At 42.8% G+C, this 24,719-nt stretch overlaps 2 protein-coding genes across 14 annotated transcripts in view; both read left to right on the forward strand.

Annotated features, from left to right (window-relative positions):
- The window catches only part of KIF21A (kinesin family member 21A), a 91,327-nt gene extending 77,290 nt beyond the window's left edge, over positions 1–14,037 (forward strand). For all 13 annotated transcript variants that reach the window (XM_083820022.1, XM_083820030.1, XM_083820033.1 and 10 more), the window contains 6 exons: positions 2,348–2,528; positions 2,931–3,095; positions 3,757–3,874; positions 6,510–6,680; positions 11,737–11,936; positions 12,765–14,037. In XM_083820022.1, coding sequence (XP_083676148.1) covers positions 2,348–2,528; positions 2,931–3,095; positions 3,757–3,874; positions 6,510–6,680; positions 11,737–11,936; positions 12,765–12,858 — 929 coding nt within the window. In that variant the 3' untranslated portion in view covers positions 12,859–14,037. The remainder of the gene's footprint in view (positions 1–2,347; positions 2,529–2,930; positions 3,096–3,756; positions 3,875–6,509; positions 6,681–11,736; positions 11,937–12,764) is intronic.
- A 1,541-nt stretch (positions 14,038–15,578) lies between these two features.
- LOC310892484 (sucrase-isomaltase, intestinal-like) overlaps positions 15,579–24,719 on the forward strand; it is a gene marked incomplete at its 5' end in the record, with an annotated part of 47,313 nt that continues 38,172 nt past the window's right edge. The window contains 4 exons of the mRNA XM_083820282.1: positions 15,579–15,624; positions 18,751–18,982; positions 19,531–19,633; positions 19,727–19,872. Of these exons, the coding sequence (XP_083676408.1) occupies positions 15,579–15,624; positions 18,751–18,982; positions 19,531–19,633; positions 19,727–19,872 (527 nt within the window). The remainder of the gene's footprint in view (positions 15,625–18,750; positions 18,983–19,530; positions 19,634–19,726; positions 19,873–24,719) is intronic.

Genomic DNA, 24,719 nt, shown 5'->3' on the forward strand with positions numbered 1-24,719 from the left:
TTGTGAAATTCCCAATTTGTGCTCAGTGCTGTACACTCAGTGGAAAATGTGAGGATCTGTTTCTAACATAAGCTGAAGAAGGACTTACAGTAATTATCTACAGATTTTAACCTCATTGTGTAGTATTAAGCTACTTATTTGTAGTGGAAAAGGTAACGCTCAAGAACAATGTTAACATTTGTTGAATTTTATGATGCAACCAGTCATGGTAACAGGTGCTCACATGATGTGCAATGGCAAAGTAATAGCCTCAGGGCGTAGAGGTAGAGGTGTGGGAATTAGCACATCTCCTTTGGCTGCCCTACCTACAGGGTTTGAATAGATTCATTCTGCAGAGCTAGAGCTGTTTTCTGCTTTCCACGTGCATCTCATTACCTGCCCATTGTGGGCTGTGAGAGTTGTATGGCTGTTGTGGGTTGGGCTAGATTTAGTAGTCACTAAATTCCCTACTGGGTGGAACAGTCTACGAGCTCTTCAAGCTGATAGGAATAGCATTTTGGAAGAAAACATTTCCTTCCTATTTTTGTTGACTCTGCATTGTAATCACTCGGTTTGGTTTGAAGATAACATAACTGGACCTCAGTGGTTATTTTTCATAAATGTTGTTTTTCATATCACTCAAAAAGTTGTTTTTGTATGTTCTCTTTTTCTGGATCTTTTCATATAAGGCAGTTATAATAAAGGACTCGCTAAGTTCTTAGTAATGCGTGAAACTTTGGAAGTTCTCTCAAATAGAGCCTATGTGATAATCTGTGAATTTTCCTTGAAGGTATTGAAGCTCAGGTGAATTAGAGTGGTGGCTGGGAAGAAGTTAGTGCCTACTGACAGGGATACTCTCCTTTTCACTAGTACACGTAACGTGTCCATTCTGAAATTTCAGGGCATCTTTATTTATTCCTGCATTGACACAGAGATAGCACCCTCAGCTGTAGGTCTTCCACTGCTAACATTCAGGTGTGGTTTCTGTGGCTATTCCCCTGCCTATTAAAAATACCAAGGCACACTGATAGAGTGAATTGGCAAATTTTTGGTCTTATTAATTTTCAGCCAACATTTTAGCATTTGTGCAACTGTATACAAGTGCAATAAGAGGATGTATTTATAGCTTCTGCAAATGCTGCTGAGTTGATTTGTATTGAGGTTTCAAATTCAGTGCCTATATGGGGAAAAAAGGCTTTAATTTTTTCATTTATTTTGCATATCTTTTTTTTTTTTTTCCCTTGGAACATAGGAATGCTTGCAGATGTTGTAAATATTTACTCTTTTTTGTCATATGCTAGCTTCCCATACTTACAGAGGAATATTTTCTGCATGTATTTTGGAGGGGAAAACTTCACAAAGTGCACTTCTACTCAAGAGTAGAAGAGTGTATACAGCTGTTTAATTAAATAAGGCTAAATATTCTGGAATCTGGTGCTGAAGCAGAAAGCTGTAGCTTATTGACAGCATATAACAGTAACAGCCAGTGCCAATTCAGGAATGATAATTAGCTCTCAGGTGCGTTGTGGATGTTGGGCTTTGGACTTAACAGTTGAGATTTTTAAAGCAGCTGACCAGTTCTTGGTATGCTTACCTTCTTCATGCCATCGTAACAACTGCTGACACCTGAAGTTAGCTCTTTGTGCTCCCAGTATTTACTCCAGTAAAAATCTGTTTCTAAAATATAGAGGATGACTATGGCATGGTGCAACAAGGAGAGTATCCTGTGTGGACTCCATTTGTGCTGCAAAATTCTTGAAAACTTCAATGCATTTGGGATTTTAGTACACAAAAGTTTCCACTATTTAAATTGGGTTGCTACTGAATGAAAACTATGACTAAAGCACTTATGCTGGAATTTTCAGATGCTCTTAAAGCACTGAATAGTTTGAATTGCTTCTTGACTTTGTATTTGTTGTGGCAGTCAATCCTCCATCATCCTGAGGCTCGCATTCTCTCCTGAACTATGATCTTGATGAAGAATTTTTGGCTGTAAAATTGTGTTCTTCTCTTCATCTGTCATCATCCAAACCTCGCAACCTCCAAACTTTCTTTGTCTTTACTCACTTTCCTTGGGATGGGACTTTATCATTTTAAAATGTTCTGAGAGCTAACATGCACATCTTGAACATGACATTTAATGATTCACCCTGCTTAATTTTGATGATGGTAGACGATGCCCATGTGTACTCTTAAAGACCAATTTTGTTTAGTGATTTTTATGCAGTGCCTGCCAAAAGGAAGGGATATCTGTGAATACAACTGAATGTATGGATTTTTTTTTTTTTAATTATTGAGCTTTGGAAAAATACGAGTTTTCTATTTTAATCCCCACCTTTTGTTTTTGTTTTTGCTTGTCTTTGTTTAGACCGTACTTGTAAAGTCTGGAATCTGGTAACTGGACAAGAGATTATGTCTCTGGGGGGGCATCCAAATAATGTTGTTTCTATAAAATACTGCAACTACACTAGTCTGGTCTTCACAGTCTCAACGTCCTATATCAAGGTGTGGGACATCAGAGATTCTGCTAAGTGTGTTCGGACATTGACGTAAGTATATTAAACCTTGAATACCAAGAGCTTGAATGAATCTTTAACTTTATCTAAAATTAGATTAAATTCAATAGTGTAGTTCAAATACACTGTTGGGCCTGGAAGCTTTTTTTTGCTAAAAAAAAAAGTTAAAAAAAATTTTTTTCATGCTAAAAAAATAGCATGTTCAGGGTAGGTCAGTGTGGGGCATTGGTAATATATGAAAACATGAAACAATTTGCGTACATGCTTATAGTGTTTTATCATGTCTTTGGTATTCATTATTGGCTTTATAGCCCTTTTGCTCAGGTAAATACGTGTTATTTTAAACAACGTATAAAGAGAACATAACGTAGTTGTTTTATTTATTTATTTATTTTGTTTTATTTATTTATTTTTCTCCTCCCTCCATGCGCTCAGGTCTTCGGGCCAGGCGATGCCCGGTGATGCGTGTTCAGGAAGTACTAACAGAACAGTTACTATCCCGGCTGGAGAGAACCAGATCAATCAGATTGCACTAAACCCAACTGGCACTTTCCTCTATGCAGCTGCTGGAAACTCAGTGAGGATGTGGGACCTGAAAAGGTACTGAGCATCAGCAGAAGAGAATCTTCCTTGGGTGGTTACATGTGCATGTGTAACAAAGTCAACAAGGTGTTTCCTGTTCATGATAATATCCATATTCTGGGTAAAATACAGTCAAGATATGGATCAACTAATCTGTGCTATAGTTGTTACAGAGATAATGGAATTGATCTTGATTTCCTTGGTTGTTAAGGTTATGGTGAGTTGTTTCAGTAAAATGATTGGGGAAAAAAAACAAGGTTCTGTGTTTAAGACACGTGCTGAAGAGTAAGGTGACAGATGCATGAGTCTTGACTGGTAATTGCAGATGAGGTTATGATTACTGACTGATGTAATGCAATATAATGTGTGGCTATGATAATTACTAGATAGCATTTTTTCCAAACAGAACCTGCACCTAAAGAGGGCACTCAAAATACAGGGAATAATCTAAGGAGTCTGTTTTTAAGTTTTTTTTTTTTTTAAACCTAAATAGAAACTTTTATTTCCACTTCACATTTATGCATGGATATGAGAAACAGAGTAAGTAAACCAGTGGAGGACTAGTGAAGACATAGGAGGAAAGAACAAGATCCATCCTGGCAGAAACTGTTATAGCTTATGTTGGATACATGGAAAAATAAAAAGAAATCCTCATTCATTTATTTTCTTATTCTTGAAGATTTCAGTCTACAGGAAAGCTAACTGGTCACCTGGGTCCTGTTATGTGCCTTACTGTGGATCGAATTTCCAATGGACAAGATCTTATTGTCACTGGTTCAAAGGATCATTATATAAAGGTAAACCACAAGTATTTGTCTGTTTATTTTAAATCTTCACATCAGTATGGGATGCAGGCTTCAGCAGGAGTGACTCACATCTCCGTATCTGAAATCTGATAACCAAGGTAGAAATTATTCTATCAGATTATCAATAGCATTCAGTCTTAATAAGCATCATTTTTAATCTCATGATAGAACAATTTTGAAAACAATGTGAATCAGGTTGCCTGTAGTTAAACTTTTTCTTCATTCTTAGTAAGGTGGACTTCAGGTGTGTGAAGTCTTGGAGGAAGATTCATTACACCTGCTGTTTAGATACTTTCACAGGCTAAATGTTACTTCAATGAGTGCCTCCCTTTTGGAGTCCAGACCTACTTGCCTTGGCAGAGGTGCTCTGTTTGCTCTCCACAGTAAAGAGCTTGGGGTCTAGCCCAGGCTCTTGCTTACATGTTACCCCATTTATAAAGTGGGGTTGGAGAGAAAGGCCTCTGCATCTCAGCCCAGCTGTTCAATCCTTTGGGTTTTTCGTTAGCACACACTTTGATTATGCTGAGTTGTGTTTAAGCATAGCATAGTGAGGTTATGACACTTCTCTGCTTCTTGTCATTGTGATTAATTCACTCAGGGGTAGGGAGTCAGTTTTTTTGTTTCTGGCTCTTGCTTTTTTTTTTTTATTTTTTCCTACCACAGCCAGAGTGCATTTGAATCTACAATCTCCAGTTTCTCAGGAATGTGCCCAAACCACCAGGGTATGTTTCTGAGAACATGGGAGCTATACATCATCGTCCCCATAAAGCTACCTCTCACACTGCAAAGAACATGTGAATTGTGAAGCCATAAAGTTTATGAGGAAGAGACCCTAGTTTGTTGTGGAGGGTTATCCTTCATTCTGGTGTTGCCTGCTGGATTTGCCTATACTTCTCTTACACTAGAGGAAGTGTATAAACACAGCTGGGAGTGCAGCAGGGAGCCAGAACCTGAGCAAGCTTTCTCTCTGAGCTATAAGCTTTCTCTTTTTGCTGTTCCTACCCTGCAATTCTTGGACTCTTGGCTGTGTGGTGGGCTAGCCTCAGAAGACAGGCTGGGAGGTAGGTACATAACTTGATGGCTTGGCCTGTGGATTTCAGTCCTATCAGGATGTCCCTGTGGTTATAGGCCAGAGGATTCTTAGGGAACAGGGCGACACAGAGAGACTCTAATAATTTCTTCTCTGTATGGCTCGGAATATTGGGTTAGTTAGGAGCTACCATCCCGGCACAGTACTGAGTGGAGGACATCAGTGGGCCAACAGGATGCAATCGTGTAATGTAAGTTTGTCACACAGCCGACTCCTGTGACAAGCCAGGGGGTGGGAGGGTTTTGGGAAAACTTATCTGTCAATGGTCAGAGCAGTTTATCTGTTGTGTTCTGCTATCCTTGTGTGCTCCCTTGCTGTGAACAAGCTACCTAAATTCTTATGAGGCTGCCTGCTTCTTGACTTACACTACTAGAATAGCCATGGATATTTTGGCCGTGTGTACAGCAGTGGGTGTTCTGCAAAGTTAGTACCTCCAGGACAGTCAAGTCACTTCAGACACTACAAATGATCTGTACATTGATGGTCAGTGCCATGGTTTGGGATTTCTCGGTCCTTCTGCACACAGGTAGATGGACTGGATGCAGTAGATCTGGTCACAGCATGCTGCTCTCCCTTCACAGAAAACTACGGTGTTATATTCTGAGCCAGGAACGTTAGTCATCTCAGTCTAAGTGCCTAATTCTGGTGGTATCATTGGACATTTTTGTTACAATTGGAACTGATTTGTGTTTATTGAATGCTGTAATTTGTAAAATACCTTTAACTCAGTTAAGGTTTTCTTTCATATTGCCAAGCTGTCCCTTTCTTACTGCCAAGCTTATTAATTTTGAAAAGTCGATGAAGATCTAATAATAGGGAATGAAGTCTGACATTTGCTTGTGAAACAGGTAGTGGTTTTTAAAAGTTACAGCTCATCTGTTCCTCCTCAGCTTAGTTTAACTGAGTGAGTTGTGGCTTGCTGCAATCCAAAATGAAACAGGATTGCTTAATACTATTGCTCTAGAGACAAATAGCTGATGGGCTGGTTATGGCTTAAATTCTTTAAATGACACCATTTTAACAATTTGTTTTACGACTCCATTCTTGAAGCACAGCCAAGGAGAGAGGTGTGTCTAGCCCCTGGAAACTAAGAGTACGTAATGGTGTGAATCCCTTGCCAAAACACCTTGTCCAGAAGAATATATTTCTTCAGGTGTCTCTGTGCTTCTTCCTGTTTGAACCATGTTTCCTATACACAGCTCATGAGTGTTGTTTCTCTAGCCAAAGACATGTTATAGATAGGCTCCTTCTTATGAAGATGCTGTGTGTTTCATAACTAATTAGGAGCATATTTTCCCAGATCAGTCTTCTCTATGTCAGCACAGCATTCCTGCATCAGGCAAAAGGCAGAAGAGAAGAAAGAGGTGGTTCTATTAGATAATTTCTCTCTAATACACATCATAATAACATTGGACTGTAATAAGACTTCAGAGACCTTTCCAAGTTTTTCCCTTTAAGTTACTCACTGTGTGTCTCCAAGCTTGTTAGATAGCAGATAATTTGGCTTACCATATTTGATAATTTATTTTATTTTAGATGTTTGATGTAACTGAAGGGGCTCTTGGAAGCGTGAGTCCTACACACAATTTTGAACCTCCTCACTATGATGGCATTGAAGCACTTGCTATTATGGGAGACAACCTTTTTAGTGGATCCAGAGACAATGGAATTAAGAAATGGGATTTGGCTCAGAAAGACCTTCTTCAGGTAATGTAAAAATAATGTGGCTAATGTGACAGTCATGCTTTAGAACTCTTTTCAGGTCGTGTAAATTTTCAGGTTTAGATGATGACTATTCACTTAGTTACTAATGTTTCTAAAATGGAAGGCACAGCACTGAGTGAGAAGGAAATCAATAATGTACCTATCTTTATACTAGGAATGCACTTGCTTTTCTCTTCAGTCTGTGTAGTGTCAGGAAATCCTGATGAAGTGGTTAGGCTTCATTTTAGTTTTGAGTATGTGTTTTTATTGTTGTTGTGTTTGTTTTTGTTTTGTTTTGCTTGGAATGAAAGCAGCACTTTCCTTCTTCTCTGTGAATTGAACCATTGGGTAACAACATTCTTATGTCACTGACAAGATAGTAAATTTTGGATTAAGAACTCATTAATGACAAACAATGCTTTAGGTCAGGCTACAGAGTATCTTTTTGTAGAAAGGGGTTTAGAATCTCTCTTCCTCCCCCCAGTCTTTTTCTAAAAAGTTTCCTCCTTAGACTGCCGTTCACATTATATAACATAAGCATTCTATAAGACCTGTAATACACATATAGTAATCTCTGCTAGCTGTTAGAAAACATCTGTTTTTGCTAACCATGACGTAATTCAGGGCGAAAGTGGCCACTGGAGGCTACGTTTCAAGCTGAAAGTGTCCACTGAAGGTCATGTAATGCAACCTGCTGCTGCAAGCAAGGCCAACTTTGACGTTAGGTCTGGTTACAGAATCACAGAGCAGCTGATGCTGGCAGGGCCCTCAGGAGGCCAGCTGCTCCCACCCCTGCCCAAGCAGGCACACCCAGAGCAGGCTGCCCAGGGCCACGTCCAGGCGGCTTCTGAAGGTCTCCAAGGAGGAGACCCCACAGCCCCTGCGGGCAGCCTGTGCCAGTGCTCGGTCACCCACACAGCACAGAAGTGCTCCTGGTGTTCAGATGGAGCCTCCTGTGTTCCAGGTTGTGCCCATTGCCTCTTGCCCTGTTCCTGGGCACCACTGAAAAGAGTCTGGCTCCGTCTTCTTTGCACCCTCCCTTCAGGTATTTGTGTACTTCAGATGGAGCCTCCTGAGCCTCCTCTCCAGGCTGAACAGCCTCAGTTCTTCTCTCAGCCTCTCAAAGGAGAGGTTCTTCCGTCCCTACATCATGTTGGTGGCCCTACATTAGACTTTTCCCAGAAAAAGGGGCCCAGAACTGAGCACAGTGTGGCCTCACCAGTGCTGAGTAGAGAGGCATTGCCCAGCTGAGTTTTGAAGTCTCCAAGGTCACAGATTGCACAGTTTGCTTTGGGTGACCTACTACGCTCCTTAACTACTCCCATATGAATTCTTTTTTTTCCTTGTACCGAGTCAGAATTTGGTTTGTTGCAACTTTCTTTGCTGTGCGCACTTGAAAAACATCTGACTGTTCTCACTAGATTTTCTGTTTTGGGTAGTAGAAGATAGCAATTAGATTTCTTTTCTGCCTTCTTTTTTTCCAGGCTCCACACTCTGATTTCCCTTTCCATCTCCTTGTTCTCCAGCCCCCAAATGTTTTCCTGGGGACAACTGGACTTGCTTCAGTTTATCAATATCCCTCATATGCTGGGAGGCCCCAGATTGGACCTAGTAGTCCAGAGGTGGCCTCCCACCTGCTAAGTACTGGGAAGTAATTACTTTCCTTTACTTGTAGTCTACATTCTTGCAGAGTTCCCAAGTATGTGGAAGAAAGAAATAAACCTTCCATGTCTTTAATAGAGGTTTAAAAAATAAATAAAAAATATAAGATAAATAGGGAAGGATATATGCTCTTGAGATAATTGAAGTATATGAGATGATAGCACAGAGAAGGAAACAAAATGAGTAGAAGAATCACAACCTTGGACTTCAAGAGAGCAGATTTTGGCCTGTTTAGGGACCTGTCTGGAAGAATCCCTTGGGATATGGTCCTGGAGAAAGGAGGGGCCCAAGAGAATGGTTTGATTTTTCAAGGACTTCCAAGCTCAAGAGTGTTCCATCCTGACATGCAGAAAGTGAAGCAAAGTTGAAAGGAGGCCTGCATGGACACAGAAGGAGCTCTTGACTAAACTCAAACGTTAATAGGCAGGAGATGGAAGCAAGAATAGGTAACTCAGGAAGAACATCAATACTGTCTAAATATTCAAGGTTGGAGTTAGGAAAGCCAAAGCCAACCTGGAGCTGAGTCTAGCAAAGGACACTAAAGGCAACAAGGTTTTCCCCAGTGGTATCAGCAGCAAGAGGAAGGCTGGGGAAGATGTGGACCCTGTGCTGAATGAGGCAGGTGATCTGACAAGAGCACAGAAAAGGCCAAGGTACTCCATGCCTTCTTTGTCCCAGTGTTTACTGGTAAGGCTTGCCGCCAGGAGCCCCACGTCCTTGAGACAAGTTGGTGAGTCCCGAGTGAGGGTAACTTACCCTTGGAGGAGGAGGATCAGGTTAGGAAATGTTTAAAACAGACTGGAAAAATTGATGGGACTACATGGAGGCATCTGGCTGATGTCATTGTGAGGCCACTGCTGATTTTCCTTGAAAGGTCATGGCAGTGTGGGAGCTTCCTGAGGACTGAGAGAAAGCAAATATCACGCCTATCTCCAAGATGGGCAAGAAGGAGGATCTGGGGAACTACAGGCTGGTCAGTCTCAGCTCAGTACCTGGGAAGGTGATAGAGCAAGTAATCCTGGAAACCACTGCCAAACGTATCAAGGACAAGAAGGTGACTGGAAGTAGTCAGCATGGATTCATGAACTCAACCAGGCTGAGGCCTTCTATGATGAAATGACTGTCTTGATGGATGAGGAGGGAATCTCAAGTTGTTTATCCAGACTTTAGCAAGGTTTTTTACGCTGACTGTTTGCAATAACATGCTAATTCACAAACTGATGAAGTATGGACTACAGAAGCGCACTGTGAGGCGAATTAGAAACTGCTGAAGTGGACTGAAACGATTGTAATCAGCAGCACAAAGTCAGGTCACTAGCGGTGCACCCCAGGGGTCAATACTATGTGCTCTTTAACATTCTTATTGATGACCTGGACAGCGTGGCAGAATGTACTCTCACGACATTTACAGATGATACAAAACCACGAGGAGTGGTTAATAGAGGAGATGGTTGTGCTACCCTGCAGAGGGACCTCGACAGACTGGCAAAGAGGAACTTCATGAGGTTCAGCAGAGGGAGATGCCAAGTCCTACATCTCCTAAGGAATAACTCCAAACACCAGTAGCACAGGCTGGGGGCCAGCCAGCTGGAAAGTAGACTTGCAGTAAAGGCCAAGAGCCTCCTGGACTGTGTTAGGAAGAGGGCTGAGGGGAGGGGATCCTTCCCCTCTGCTGGACTCCCCAGTACGAGAGAGACATAGACATACTGGAGCAGGTTCAACGAAGACCTGCATTTGAGCTTCGTGCTGAAAGAGCAGGAAGAGGATTGAGGGACGGGAGCCTCTCTCATGAGGAAGCACCAAGAGAGCTGGGCCTATTCAGACTGGAGAAGAGAGGGCTCGGGTGGGTTGTCAGTATATATAAATACCTGATAGGAGGGAGAAAACAGAGCCAGATTCTGCTCAGTGATATCCTGTAGAAGAACAAGGGGCAGAAAAGGACAGGGGGCAGTAGACACCAACTGAAATACATGAAATATTTAAGAAAGAAAACGAGAGTATTTTGTTTGCTTGTTTGTTCTCCCCTGCAAAGGTGATTGAACACTGGAACCAGTTGCCCAAAGAGGTTGTGGAGTCTCCATCCCTGGAGCTCCTCAAAACCAGTACATGGCTCTGAACAGCCTGCTCTGGTTGAGCCTGCTTTGAGCAGGGGATTGGACTGGATGATCTCCAGAGATCCCTGCCAACCTCAGCTACTCTGTGGTCTTGCAGACGTTACATCTAGAACTTAGTTATTTTTTCAGTAAGTGTAGGTATAATTTTGACTTGATCACGTATATGGTAATGTAGCAGAAGAGTCTAAATACCACAGGTTTCATGGGTACCCTTTGACATTCCTCGACACGACTGTTCTACATGAGGAAAAAAGCCTGAAATAGAGCTGAAGCTGCTTTAAAGTATAAATGTTAATATTTCATCAGGTCCTGGTTTGGAAAACCTTTCTGGTGAAAATCATTCAACAAACGTGCTATTTGAAAGAATTTGGAAATCATCTACTTTACTTGGTGCTATACATCCCAAGTAGTGTATATTGTAGATAAACTCCAATAGAAACCTGTAGAAAGGTCCTAGAAAGCTGTGTGTGCTCCATAATATGAGTAAGGCAGCAAAACAAAAGAGTTTCTACAAAGCTGACCTGGAGAAGAGCCAGCCCTGGTTTCCTTAAAAGACAGTAAACTTGAACTGTTATTTCCCTGGTGTTTGTATCAAATGGATGTTGTTCTCAGCCAGTCTGCACAGCATTTTGCTTTTGGAATCAACAGTGAAATGCTAGTGTCCTTCCTCAATAAAGAGCTAATGTATCTTTTTTAAGTGCTATATCACCAAATCAATTTATGATGCGTAGTGGGAAAAGAAGAAAGGAGGAAAGCAAATATAGAACCATAGTTCTGTTTCCCTGGTATATTTTTTGAGCAGTGTTTGGGATTATTTTCTTTTTGTGTTTTATAACTTCTACAGACAAATTTCAAAAATACACTGAGACCATATGTTCAAATATGCATTCAAATATGCATTTGAACATATGCAGATTTAGCGTTATCCTAAATTAGCATTATCCTAAATTAATTTCTGTTCCACATCATGGCAGTTGTGCATATTGGTTTCTCTCTCCTTGTTTGTAGCACTATTTATCAAAGAGAAACAAACCCTAGATGACTTGCAGTGTAGATGTAGCCTCATGGAAGGAAGCACCCTCCTTGTTCTGAAGAAGAAGCCACAGGGCTGGGATGTGTCCAGGCTGCTATAGCTAATGGACTGCAGGATGAGAGTTGGGCTTTGAACTCAGGGTTGTTTTTTTGTTGTTGTTATTTATTTATTTATTATTATTTCTACTTCAGTGCACATTCATCTATATTTCTTTCATCCCTGTGAGATTTGCCTGCTTTCTGTCTTTCAGCAAGTTCCTAATGCTCATAAAGACTGGGTGTGTGCTCTCGGTCTGGTGCCCGGTGCTCCGGTTCTGCTCAGCGGCTGCAGAGGAGGCACCCTCAAGCTCTGGAATGTGGACACCTTCGCCCCGATTGGGGAGATGAAAGGACATGACAGTCCTATAAATGCAATCTGCACCAACTCCAGCCAGATTTTCACAGCAGCAGAGTGAGTTTTTCATCTCTATAAGCCTTTTACCCTAGCTTCTGCTGTAGTTCTGCCCATGCAAATGCATTTGGGAGATCTTCAGTTGTGTAAATCCCTTCATAGCAGACACGGAGAAACCTGGTCCATGCCCCTAAATGCCAATAACCTGCGGCAGTGGTCTCCGAAGTGGGGTGTGTGCACTGCAAGGAATGCACAAAATGATCCTTCGGGATGGAGGAAGAAAATACTTGAACTTCACTAGTGCATGTTTATAACTTAAAAATGAATAAAAACACATATATTGGAGGTGCCTGCTCAAAAATTTTTGAGTGAAGGGGTACACGATCAAAACAGTTTGAAGATCACTAATGGGCAGGATGACGGGGAGAATTAGGCAATAGTGAGAATTTTTACCAACTTGCCTCTTCAGTTAGGCTATTATTGCTAGGGCTAACTCCTGACCTGTAGGAATTTTTCTAAAAGCCATGGTACCTGCTTTCTTTCTTAAGTGCTAGCAGGAGCTTTGCAAGATTAAAAGACAGTCCTACTATCCTTGAAACACCTTGATTTGAATATTTGATTCCTCAGTATATGTGAGCATATTCAGTACTTGAAACCTGAGGTGACTTGATTAAGAAAAGCACCTTATTCTGTTAGTTGTGTGGTATATCATAGGTTTCAAATTCTCTTGGAGACCCTTGCATATCTGTTATGGAAATCTTATTTATACAACAGTACCTTTCTGAATAAAGCACCCGAATTTAAAAAAAAAAAAGTTTTTCCCCTTCCCAAATTATCCATATTAATTATGTAACTCTAATACGGTTTTGGTTTGGTTTTGTTTTTCAGTGACCGAACTGTGAGGATCTGGAAAGCTCGAAATGTGATAGATGGACAGATCTCAGATACAGGAGATGCAAGTGAAGATCTTGCCAGTAACTGAGATGGTGGGCAAAAATAAATATATTGATGGATTTGAGGTGCACTCTATGCAGTTTGATGCATGCCTGTTAAGTAAATGGTGATGACTGGAATGAACTGAAAAATAAGAGTGAACTCTTCTACCAGACCTGCTGTCCTTAAAACACGTACTGTATTTAAGAAAAAAAGGTAGCATTCTTGTATCTCAGTGAATCACGTACATATGTCTATATATAATGGCTGAGTTTGTGTGCATAAGTAACACTTGCAGTTTAACTGGAAACCAGTCTTCTCTAATGACCATCTCAAAATTATAACTGGGAATATATTCAAAAGAAAAGTGTTCTGCTGTATTTCACTCACAATTACGATCAGCTGTGTTGCGTTTTTAGGGTAGCACGGGAATGATGATTTCCTATTAATAAGCCTTTGATTATGACAGACGTTTCAGGATTTTAAAGGTCACTTACACTGTTGTTAGGGAAGTGGAGAGAATAAAAGATGGCAGGAAGCTGTTAGTGACAGATCCTTCTGATATGACTGTGTCCCGCTAACAGCAAATGCTGTATGATCTGTGTTAATGTTAGCATATAATCCTCGTTGACCAAAGTTGTGCAGCTATGTATACTCTGTGCTCAGGACTAGAACTAAAACGCTCATAACTTGGTATGTTTTATTAGTGTTTTGCCTATGTTCTGTAATGACTAGGTGTTTGTAATGTCATAACAGAAATATATCTTAATCTATTTTTCTTATGGATTTGTTTCTATCATCTCATTTTCTTTTTTTTTAAAGCAAAAATGTTTTTTCCTTTTTATCTAATTTTATATGCTGCTATATGTATTTTAAATACACTGTTTTGCAAGCCTTGGCAGTTACTTTGAGAACTGAACCACGTGTATTGGAAAAAGCTATGTAAATAGATGGTTGTATAAAGAAAATATCTTATCATGTGCCTGTATGACTTTTAAAGCTCTTAGAGTGTGGATATTGAGGGAGGATGTATAATTTAGCCAACTGCTCTGAATATTAATTTGTAAATTCTGCAAATTTTAAAATTTTATGTAGATTCAGATACAGTGCTTGGATGTTGAGTTTTTTTGATTTTTTTGTTGTTGTTTGTTTGTTTTTTCCCCCAAAAAATATTGATCTGTAAATTATAGCTTATATAGGTAACAAATAAAGATGTGAATGTGAACTATTTCTCTTTGACTTTTTTTTTTATCATAGTTCCTTGGTAAGAATTCACTTCACTTGCAAAGGCCCCAGGGGTAAAACACACAATTTTATGTAGTGCAGTAGAATTGCTTGCTGAGTAATGCAGCCCATAGGTTGTTCTGGTACCCCACTTCTGTCTGCTAGTTAGGCATTATTTCTGCTTTCATAGTACTTAGGAACCCTAGTAGGATTCCCTCGTACTAGCAGAAACACAGCAGATGGCTCCTGTTCTCAAGAGATCACATCTCGTACCTTGTTACGTACAGTGTCAAGCAAAGAAAAGCCCTGATGCTTCTTACTCATCTTCGAGAAATTATTTCCTCCTCAGCTCAGCTTGAAAGCAGATGAAAATGCATGCTGCTTGCGAGTTGAAGTCTGATTTAGCTCAAGTTTCTGCAGAAATCAGAAATTATGTGCATTGTTAGGCAACATACAGGTTAGGAGTTAAAATATGCACTAATTGGTATCGCTACAGTTTATCTATCATGCTTTCAGGGTGTTTAAAGGGTACATGTGTACGCAATGTGATTTGGGACCACATCACTACTTGGAGCAAATGAAGAGTGGATTTACCTGTGAGAGGCTGTGCCTGCCTGCTGCGGGGTGCCCTGGCCAGCGTGGTGAAGGCCACCCTCTGCCGAGGCACAAATGATGCCAGCAGCTCGATGACCTGTGGCTTCGGAGCTTAACACTAAGGGCTGTCATCTGGGAACCCTAGGTAGCTTGTTACTGCATAAGATTCACATGAATATTGTGTTTTTCAACTGCAAAAAAGTCCTTACAAACATAAGAGACTACTACTTGCTGTCAGGCTGTTCTGCCTTAAGAGACCATATGGCGAGGGGCTGTTGTTGCAACAGTCTGACTTGCAGATGCTTCTCTCTGGTAATGCTTGAAAACACAGACATTTTGTTTTATGAACTGCCTTGCGGTTGGCACCCATAGGACTGTTAGGTAATTGTGTGTATAGAAAGATTTTTTTTTCCTTCAAGAAGACATCCCACCTAAAAATGAATCTTACTGTACAACACAGAGGTACTCTGAAAGTTCTTGCCATCAAATAATTGGAGGGAATTTGTCATTTTGTAAAGGTCACAGTACCAGTGTCTTGTTTTAATGGAGATTTCTTCAGCTGCTTTTCTCCAAACTTTTCATTTTTAGTGTAAAATTATGTGTGTGACACAAGATGGATCAGAAAAAGGTGAGCACAGGACTCGGAAGATATTTGTTTAAAAAATGAAGGGAGTCTCTGGAAAATGGCTTTTTATAAGAATCCTGAGAAAAGTCTTGGGACTGGGACTCAGATGTTTATCAAAGTTTGTGGAGAAATTAGTCAGTAGCCCTGTCGTATCTGCTTAGATATGTTCTTAAATGCAGGCAAGGCCGTGTGTTATAACAGCATGAGTTTATTGAATTAGCTTTGATAAAATATTGGCAATGCCATTAATAATCTGAGGGGATCCTTATCACAGCTCTGCCTGGTATAAAAGGCTACAGGCTGCGCGCAGAAATCAGCAGTGAACCATGGAGAGAACCAGGAGTCTCTGGCTCTTGGCCGCTGTGCTAGCAGGTAAACGTCTCGTATTCCTATTTTGTCGTAGTCTTCCAAAACAAGAGCTAAGTTTGATAACAGCAGAAGAGCTATTAGAGCAGGAGGTCCTCTTTTCACACGGAAAAGGAGAGAGCAGGCATGGGCTTAACTCCACCTGATGTGACTTTGTGGGAAGACAACAGGGCTGGCTTGGTAAGAGGGATACCTCAGTCCAGCAGTGTGCTCAGCTCTTGGGTGCCAGAGCAGGCAGGCTGGAGTCACTGCGACCATTCAGCTGCTGAAAGTTAACTGGTGCTTTGGTGATCTGTTTTCTGTGGCTTTTACCCACAAATACCAGAGCCTAATAATAGGAATCAGGTTTATTCTCTCTTTAAGTTGCCGGATAAAGGAAGAAGGAATCTCTGCAGCAAGTACCTTGCAAATGTGTAGGTGAACACAAAATGTACAGACTAATACTAAAAGGGGCATGGTATTGCTTTAATTCCTTGCTTACGCCTTATCACAGCATTTTCTAACCTAATTTCACAAAATTGAAGTCAAGATTTAAAAAAAAAAAACAAACAGTGTGGATACTTTTTCACCTATATCTTTCAAGCTGCCTCTTTAGTTTCTGATCCCATGGAAATTATCATGAAAAAGGAGCAGGTAGTCATAGTTGTTACTAAATTCAGCTGCTCATTTGCAAACATATGTAGAAGATGAAAAGCAAACACAGACCATAAAAGCAGTGAAAATCATGCAGAGGCTTTAAATTTAAATATATATTTCCACTTGCTGCTGTCCCGTTTGCACTATTGTAGAGGGAATTCTAGTAACAAGGGCTGAAGGAGGTTGCAGCCTTGTTCAGCTGCTCAGAGCTGCTAGTGCTTGGTTTCAAAATTCCCTAGAACACTTAAACTTCATACAGGTGGGGAGGAGAAAAAAAAATTAAAAAATATTCTTGGTCTCTGCAGGAGCATTTTTTTCCTTTGAACTAGCTTTTTCCTTCACAATATCTTTATGAAGTGTTTTGAAAGCATTTCATTATAGAAATAAGTTGATAAAAGTCTCTTGTTAATAATCTGCTCCAGTATGTTCGGTCACATTCTCTGATTTCAGTAATGAAAACATTGACACTGCATTTTATTTCTATTAGAAAAGAAAAAAAAAAGGCAGCTAAATGTGATGGTTTTACTCTATTTTGTGCTTCACCCACCCAGACGTTAACTAGCAAATGCAAGGCAGAGCAGCACGAAGCTGCTGGCCCCGGGAGCTATGGGTTGGAGTGCAGAGGTGGTGTTCGTGGTGTGATTTTCTTCAGCCCCTGTGGCTGCACAGGTTTGAGGACCTCAGCACCCAGATGGCTGTGGGAAGCCTTTGAAATCTTTTAATCTCTTCCTCGATAAGCAGGAACAGTCAGCGTGCAGCGTGCAAAGGCCTGGCAGCTACTTCCACGGGACTTGCAAGCTGCGCGACTTCGCTATGTCTTCCTCAGGGGCACAGTATGAAAAAGAGAGGGTTTGCAATCCCAGCCTGGGCTGAAGTGTTTAATTAAGTTGTTGATGACTCTTCGCTGATTTTTGCTGCACAGATAGGTCACCTAGGGATCGCTGAGGGGTGTTCATGCTCCTTTTGTGCTTTGGATGGAACAAGGGGGACAGAATTCTGGGCTGCCCTATGGGATGGATGTGTGCTGGACAGAAAGCAGCCAGCCCACCCAAGGGTGGCAACAGAGAGGGCAGCCAAGCACCAGCCTCTGCCAGCTGGTGAAGGTCAACTGGATTTATGTGGCCATTCCCACGTCCAGCAGCTGACACGAGGGCATTGTGGCAAGGATGAGTTAGTTACACCAAGCTGGGGGGTTGAGAATATTTCACTAAAAAGATAAACGGAGCTGGTGTTCAGCTCCTGTTTCTGTGCGTTCCCATCCTCTACTTGGAGCTAAACTCTGGTAGGACCACATGATGCAAATTCCTAGTGAATCTGCAGTTTTATGCTGTATTTTTTTCACTATCCAGAATTATTGCTTATGCACAGCTGCTTGTAAACTTCTTCATATGGAGAAGTCCCAACCGCATCAGCAATCACGTTTTAAGCTGCCAAGTACCCACCAGTCCACATAAAATAAAATGTTTAAAGCAGGTGATTGTCATTTTATGGAAAAGAATAATTATCTTCCAAGTAGATTTAATCTTTGAGTACTGCTGTAACGGCTACAATTTACACTTCAAAATAAGTAAGCAGCCATGTGCCTGCTCTCCACAGGACCCTGGGGTGTCCTGTCAGCACCGAAGGCAGCCGGCCCTGCAGAGCCCATGTAGGGGCAGCGGGGCTGGACCAGCAGCTGGGGACAGGAGAGGGCTGAGTGCCTCATTAAGAGGTTTTGATTCCGTGAATGACTGATCTGTCCCTTTTCTTGTCCTACCAACGTTTTACCTTTACTGTAAGGGAAGATATTTTGCTATATTACTGTATTAAGTCAAGGAATGTTAATACAAAGTACTAATAATACATACACGTAGTATTTATATAACGTATTTATATAATTTATATGTTCATTTATATAAATGAAGCCTAACACAAACATATATGTAATCAACATTTTTATATTTACACATATAATAGAATCATAAAATGGTTTGGGTTGGAAGGGACCTTGAAGACCATCCCGTTCCAACCCTCTGCCATGGGCACACCTCCCACTAGACCAGGTTACCCATGTTGTACAGATGCATGAAGATTTTATATATTTATAACTGTGTATACATACATAACCTCTGTGAATACCATGGCAGAGAATAAGCACATAGAGAATGTAGGATGCGACACCTCAGCAGCAGTTTTGGTAGCTCGCTAGTTAACTTTCCATGAGTATTTCTGAGTATTTCACTTATTTTATTTGGTCATGCTTCAGCTGAATACCTGAAGCTCTGAGCACTGAACAATAGAGACCATGCTGTGTTGGCATGGAAAAGAAAGTGGTTCCTCTGGTTTCGGTCATGAGTAGGCATGCTGCCCTGAGGTCACCTCAGTCAAAAGAATTGTAGCGTTGGCCCCCAAATGAGGAAAAAGAAATTATCAAAAAAAGTATAACCAAAGCAGATCCCATTGCTTGTTTCTGTGTGGTTTTCTGTGGTCTCTGACTGCTTTCCCCCCCCTGTGCAGCCCTAGGCCAGTGCCGCGGCTCCAGCCCGGAGCAGTGCAGCAGGGCCGTGGCGGTGCAGAGGCGGGTGGACTGCCACCCCCAGCCCGGCGCTACCCAGGAGAACTGCGAGGCGCGGGGCTGCACCTGGTGTACCACCGACGTCCCCAACGCGCCCTGGTGCTTCTTCCCCGAGGACAGCCCCTACGGCTATTCCCTGGGCGGAAACGCGGAGAAGACGGCTAAAGGCTGGAGGTAAGCTGGCTGTGAAAACCACGTATTTCTTTTGTTAATGGAAAGGTGAGGGTGGGGATGTGTTTTGATAAGCCGTGTACAACTGGGGTTCTGCACCAAGCCGCTCACACCACACCACCGGTGTGTGGAAACCATGTATTCTTCCTATTAATGGTAAGAAGAGCCAACCAACCATATGAGATTTAGTCATCTAATTTTTAGCCTTAAAGCTAAATGAAATAAATATTACTGCGTGCTACTGGACTTCTCTGTATAGGTGAGAAGCCAGTAATCAGAGAGAGGGGAAAGCGCTAGTGCTGCAGCTGGGATGGCTGAGCACCGTGCCACCCGTCCTGCTGCTCCCGGCTGGGAGCTCGGGCTCCTGCTGGAACCAGCAGCCCACCACCACCTCCACGATGAGGAGAAGATCCTAGCAAATGGAAGAGTAACCTCAGTTTATTTCTCTTCATAAATCAACATTTGATTGATTGTTGTTTTTTTTTAAAGAATTGATGCAGGATAGCTGAGTTGTTTCCCGACACTGAAACTGAGGCCTGTTTCTGTTTCAGGGTAACGCTGAACAAGCGCAGCCAGCTGTCGCTGTTTGGAAATGACATTTCTCCTGTTGTAGTAGATGTGGAGTTCCAGACGAAAGACAGGCTCAGGTTTAAAGTGAGTATTTTGGGGGGAGGAAAGTCATTTAAAGAAAGCCACGCACACTAGCAAACCAGCTAACCTGCCCGGGCCCCCTTTGCCTTGGCTTAGATCTATGACCCCAACACAGAGCGCTTTGAGGTACCCCTCAAGATTGACTCCCCTGGGGTGGCTGCCGAGGACACCAGCTACGACGTTGAGTTCACAGATGACTCCTCCCACTTCAGGATCAAGAGGAAGAGCACCGGCACAGTGCTGTGAGTACGAGAGGTTATTAGCATTGTTTTTTGGAGAAAATAAGAGTGATGGGGCAAGGACTGTTTCCTACTGCTTTATTGTATGTCGGTATGCATGGAAAGGCTCAAGCACAAAACAGCATAAATCCAGATTTATGCTTTTTCCTAGAAAACTCTCATTGTTAATAGGAGTATCTGCCTGTATAATGGGCAATTATCCACGTGCATGCAGGAAAGATTATTCAGTTTCTTATCAAATAAGTTTTGAGACTGCAATTTCTGGGTGCACAGCTTGAGGCATTGTTATTCTCAGCTTGTGAAAGCACTGAAGCACCATTTTATGAAATTTGGGGTGTTGTAATACACCAGAAATTGAGCACCAACTCTCTTGCCACTCTTCCAGATGTAGGTCGAGGAAACTACAGCTCAAAATCACAGGGGCCATCAGCTTCCACTGGTTTCAATGGAAGCAGGGAACAGCATTTGTGGGTCTAGCTCGTTGCTCTCTGAGAAAACCTGGTACTGGTATTGGTACTTTTCAAACTCATACTGGTACGCACCTCAGCAGAAGCTCCCCCCACCAGTGCACATCATCAGGTTTCTCATTTTCTTGCCTTCCACCAACCTGTCTGTAGCACGTAATGCTACTTAGCAAGAGAGTTTTAGGGAGGTGAGGCTCTCTACATCCTCATTGAGGTGCCAGTTGTATTTGGGGATGCTATGGTGAAGTAGCCTTCAGCCGTCTGCAGTGATAAATGACGGTGTTACATGCTGCTGTAGGTTACCACTGCATCACTAAGGCGGGCAGAGGAGACGCACAGAATATTGTAATATGGGTACTGTTTGCATCAGGGCCTTGAGAGAAAAAAAAACGAAGTGTGCGCTGCCCACAGGAGGCTGTGGTTGTGACTGTATTAGCATTTTAATTTAGATCAGCAGCACATTTTGAGGTGAATCTCCTGATTACACCCACCTCTTGTACCCTTGGGACCTTGGTACCAGCTCTGTTGCACCCCTTCCAAGTGCAGATGTAGCATTTGCAAGGTGCATTCCCAGAAGGTCATCGTAATCCAAGCTGTTCATTTTATGCATTAGAAAGTTTAACCCCCAAAATGTGAAAAAAGCAAGTCAGATTTTTTTTTTCCAGAAGCTCTTTGTCAAACAGACTAAAAATATAAGCATTATCTTTCCATGAAATGTAAGGATGGCTTAACACGTGTGATGCAAGTAAGACAATGCAGCCTCTGAAATGGTGTGAGACTGCAGATGGAACCACTGCACTGGGTTTTTAATTAACTATCTGTCCTTTTAAATTTCAGTCTTGTGGTGTCTCTTTTTCTAGGTGTCACAGCCAATTCTGTAAAGTTTTCTTTTTGCAGTCTATTGTAAATGAATGTATTATGCATTGCCTGATAACAAAAAATAGTTTAATTCCTCGTTAGACCTAACAGCTTTGTGAAAACAGTGCGCTTAAGTTAAAGGCCCTATTTTCTTCTCTTTGTAATGAGAGATTTTTGCAGAGGCTTGTTAATTGGCTTGGTGAAGGAGGAGGTGCCTGCACAGCGAAGCACTGGCAGCTAGCTCAGTCCTTATCTTGACCCCAAACCTGAGGGTTTGGCCTTGGTCAGTCAGGGCATCCTCAAGTCTGGGACATCCCAGTTAAGGGAAGGGCTCTCCATGAAGCAAACACTGGATGTGATCCTATGCATGAGGGCTCCCCATGCCCCCAGAGCTGGCGCAGAGATGCTCTGCCACTCAGCAGGCTGGGGGCTCTCCAGAAATAAGGAATTGGGGTGAATACTGGGCATGGTCAGTGGGGTTTTTAGCCTCTGAGCAGTGGTAGTGCTGCTAATAAAACATCCTCGTCAGCAGAGAGACGGAGGATTTTGCCTAGAGAAAGGGAAATTCTGTGCTCCTGGGGTTTTTTATTTCATGTCAAATGGCACAGCCGGTGCTTATAGACTGAAGCATCACACCCCGGCAGGGAGCAGTTCCTCTCACAGCTGAATCATGCTTGGAGTTAAGCTCCCTGTGCGAGGAGCAGAAATGCCTCCCTTTCGTCGGCTTGTCTGTCCATCTGTCCATCCTGTCAGAGCAAACGAATGCGGGAACACCGCCACATCCTGACTTGTGGCCGATTTAGCCATCAGAGGAGCTGTGTGGATGGAAATCTTTCAGATTAGGGCAGCAGGTTGTACCGCCCGGCCTGAGGGCCACTTGAGCCCATTTGGCTGCAGGCTCAGCCCTGCCCACTCAACAGCAGGCTTTGTAGCAGGCCGGGGCTGGGCCCGAGGCACAGGCCGTACCTGCAGGGAGTTTGTTTTCCTATTTTAAGAAGCCAGCAGACATGGTCTTGCCATCTCAACAAGCAGCTGAATCAATCCTTAATCAAAGTGGACAAATGAGGCCCTTTTGACAGCTGCATGCCACGGGGTTGACTGGAAAATAACAACCAGGCCCGGGCACCTTGCTGGACCTGCCTAACATTTCTGAAAAGGCTTTCCCTCTGTAAAGCAATCCCAGATGCTCAAGAACCTTCTTTTCCTCACACTCTTTGTCTCCTACCAACAGTTTCGCACTGTTGGATGACCCACTAAAAGAAAAAACACAAACGCTAAATTTCCTCATGGTGGATATAATCCACGTGGTAGCAGTCCGTTCCTAGCAGTTTGGGGTTGTTCTCTGAAAATCCACACGTGCATTCGTCTGCCCTCCTTGCTGTAGTACAGCCTCTATCCTGTGTGCTTGCGCTCCCTCAAGAAGGATACTGAGTTGCTCAAGTGTGTGCAGAGAAAAGCTACAAAGCTGGTGAAGGGATCAGAAAGCAAGAGTTATGAGGAGCAGCTGAAGGGATTGGGGTTGTTTAGTCTGGAGAAAAGGAGGCTGAGGGGAGACCTCATTGCTCACTACAACCCCCTGAAAGGAGGTTGCAGCAAGGAGGATGTCTGTCTCTTCGCTCAGGTGACAAGGACAGTATAAAAAGAAATGCTCTCAGGTTGCACTGAGCAGGTTTAGATCGGACATTAGGAAAAAATTATTCATGGAGCATTGGTCAAGCATTGGAACAGGCTGCTCAGGGAAGTGGTGGAGTCCCAGACCCTGGAAGTATTTAAGAGATGTGGATGTGGCACTAAGGGACGTGGTTTAGTGATGGGACTCGGTAGGTCAGGTTGATGGCTGAAATTGATGATCTTAAAGGTCCTCTCCAGCCTGGGTGGTTCTATAATTCTGTGCTGCAGACACAGGAGCCATGGGATGACAGGACGGATACAGCTGGTGGCAAGCTGCCACTCTGTCTGCCTGATGTAAAAGCCCATCCCAGCTCTGCCATTTGTGCACACACAGCCTCCTCCTTGAGAGGAGTGATTTATCGCCACATCCACAACGTTGTAGGGGAGAGCAGTGGAGTCCTGAAGTCTGCAGATATCCTTGAATATTGATTTACAGGCCTTTCTCCAAGTCGTGCGCAAGGAGCCCTTCCAATTGCTGAACCACCCGAGTACCAGCTTGAGGAGGGCAGGATAAATCCAGGGCTGTGTATTCACAATGAGGGGGGAGAGGAATGAATTATGTCAGGGAATAGCCATTAGCAGCTGATTGCAAACCTCATGTGGAGTCAGGATCAGGAATAAAAGGCCAAGTTCCACTACATTTTCAGCTTGCGCCAAGATAATCAGGGGATGGGCTCCTCTTTGCCTGCATGGGGTGAAGATCAGATGGGATCATGCAGGGAAATGATACAGGTGCTGCTGGGGGCTCTGGGACCAGCAGCTGCTGGTGGGCAGCTCTTGGGCTGTCTCCGTTTCTCCTCCTGGCAATGCCTCTTGGCTTTCCTCCCTCTTGCCTCTCTCCTTCTCATCCACTATTTTCATTTTCTCTGTCCCATCCTATCCTGCCCATCTTTTTCACTCCTACTCTTTCAGTGGGGGCCAAGGCAGGTCCTTCCTGTGTCAGGAACAATCAGAAGACACCGGAGGGAAGAGGTGCCAGCTCTGCTGGTGAGGTTGGATGGGACTCAGTCCCATGCAGATGCCAGGTGTTTTCTGTCTTGCTGAGGCTGTGACCCAAGCCTGCAGCCTATCGAAGGCTCCAGGTCTTAGATCTCAAACACAAGGAACAGGGACTGGAGCTGTGTCTCCTGCCCTGGAGATGAAATTCCCAAACTTATGGAGCAGTCGAGGCTGGAGGGAAGGCAACCTCTCCCTGCTCCTATAGTACTACAAGAGCTGTTTTGGCAAATTGGCCCGTTAACAGCAGCAACCACGTGGAAAAGGTAGCATGAGGTATGAAGGCTTAAAGAAAGTTCAGATTTCCTTAAAAACAGAGAGTAAAAGGCTGGGAACTATTTGTTTTAAAGCAGAAAAAAATAACAAAGGCATACTAATTTTGCAGTGTGTGATTACTCTGTGGGACTCACTGCCCCAGGGCAGTGCTGACACGGGAGGTTTAGCAGGATGCGTATTCGTGCATAATAAAAAAATCATCTCTAAAAAAAAATAAATATTTTTGTCTCCATGTCTCACAATATAAGCTAATTCTATGAAAACAGCCAGAAACTTCCTCCATAAACAGATTATTGCAGGGCTGTCTCTGAGTGACATCTTATGCCTTCCTCTGCGATACCTGGCATGGGCCATTGTCAGAGACAGGCTACAGAAGGATGGGCTATTGATTTGATTCTCCACTTTAATATCCGTTCTCCAAGCGATTTTTCCTCATGATGTCATATGAATAATGGAAGACAGCATTTTTCCCAAGCCAGATAAATGCCCTTTTCTCTCTATTAAGAGTTAGGAATACCTCATTTGCTACTGGGAAGACATGGCACAAATAACAAAAATCTAATCAAGGTTTTCCTTCATTTCCAA

Source organism: Anser anser (assembly GCF_964211835.1).
Source record: "Anser anser genome assembly, chromosome: 1".
NCBI classification, from domain to species: Eukaryota; Metazoa; Chordata; class Aves; order Anseriformes; family Anatidae; genus Anser; species Anser anser.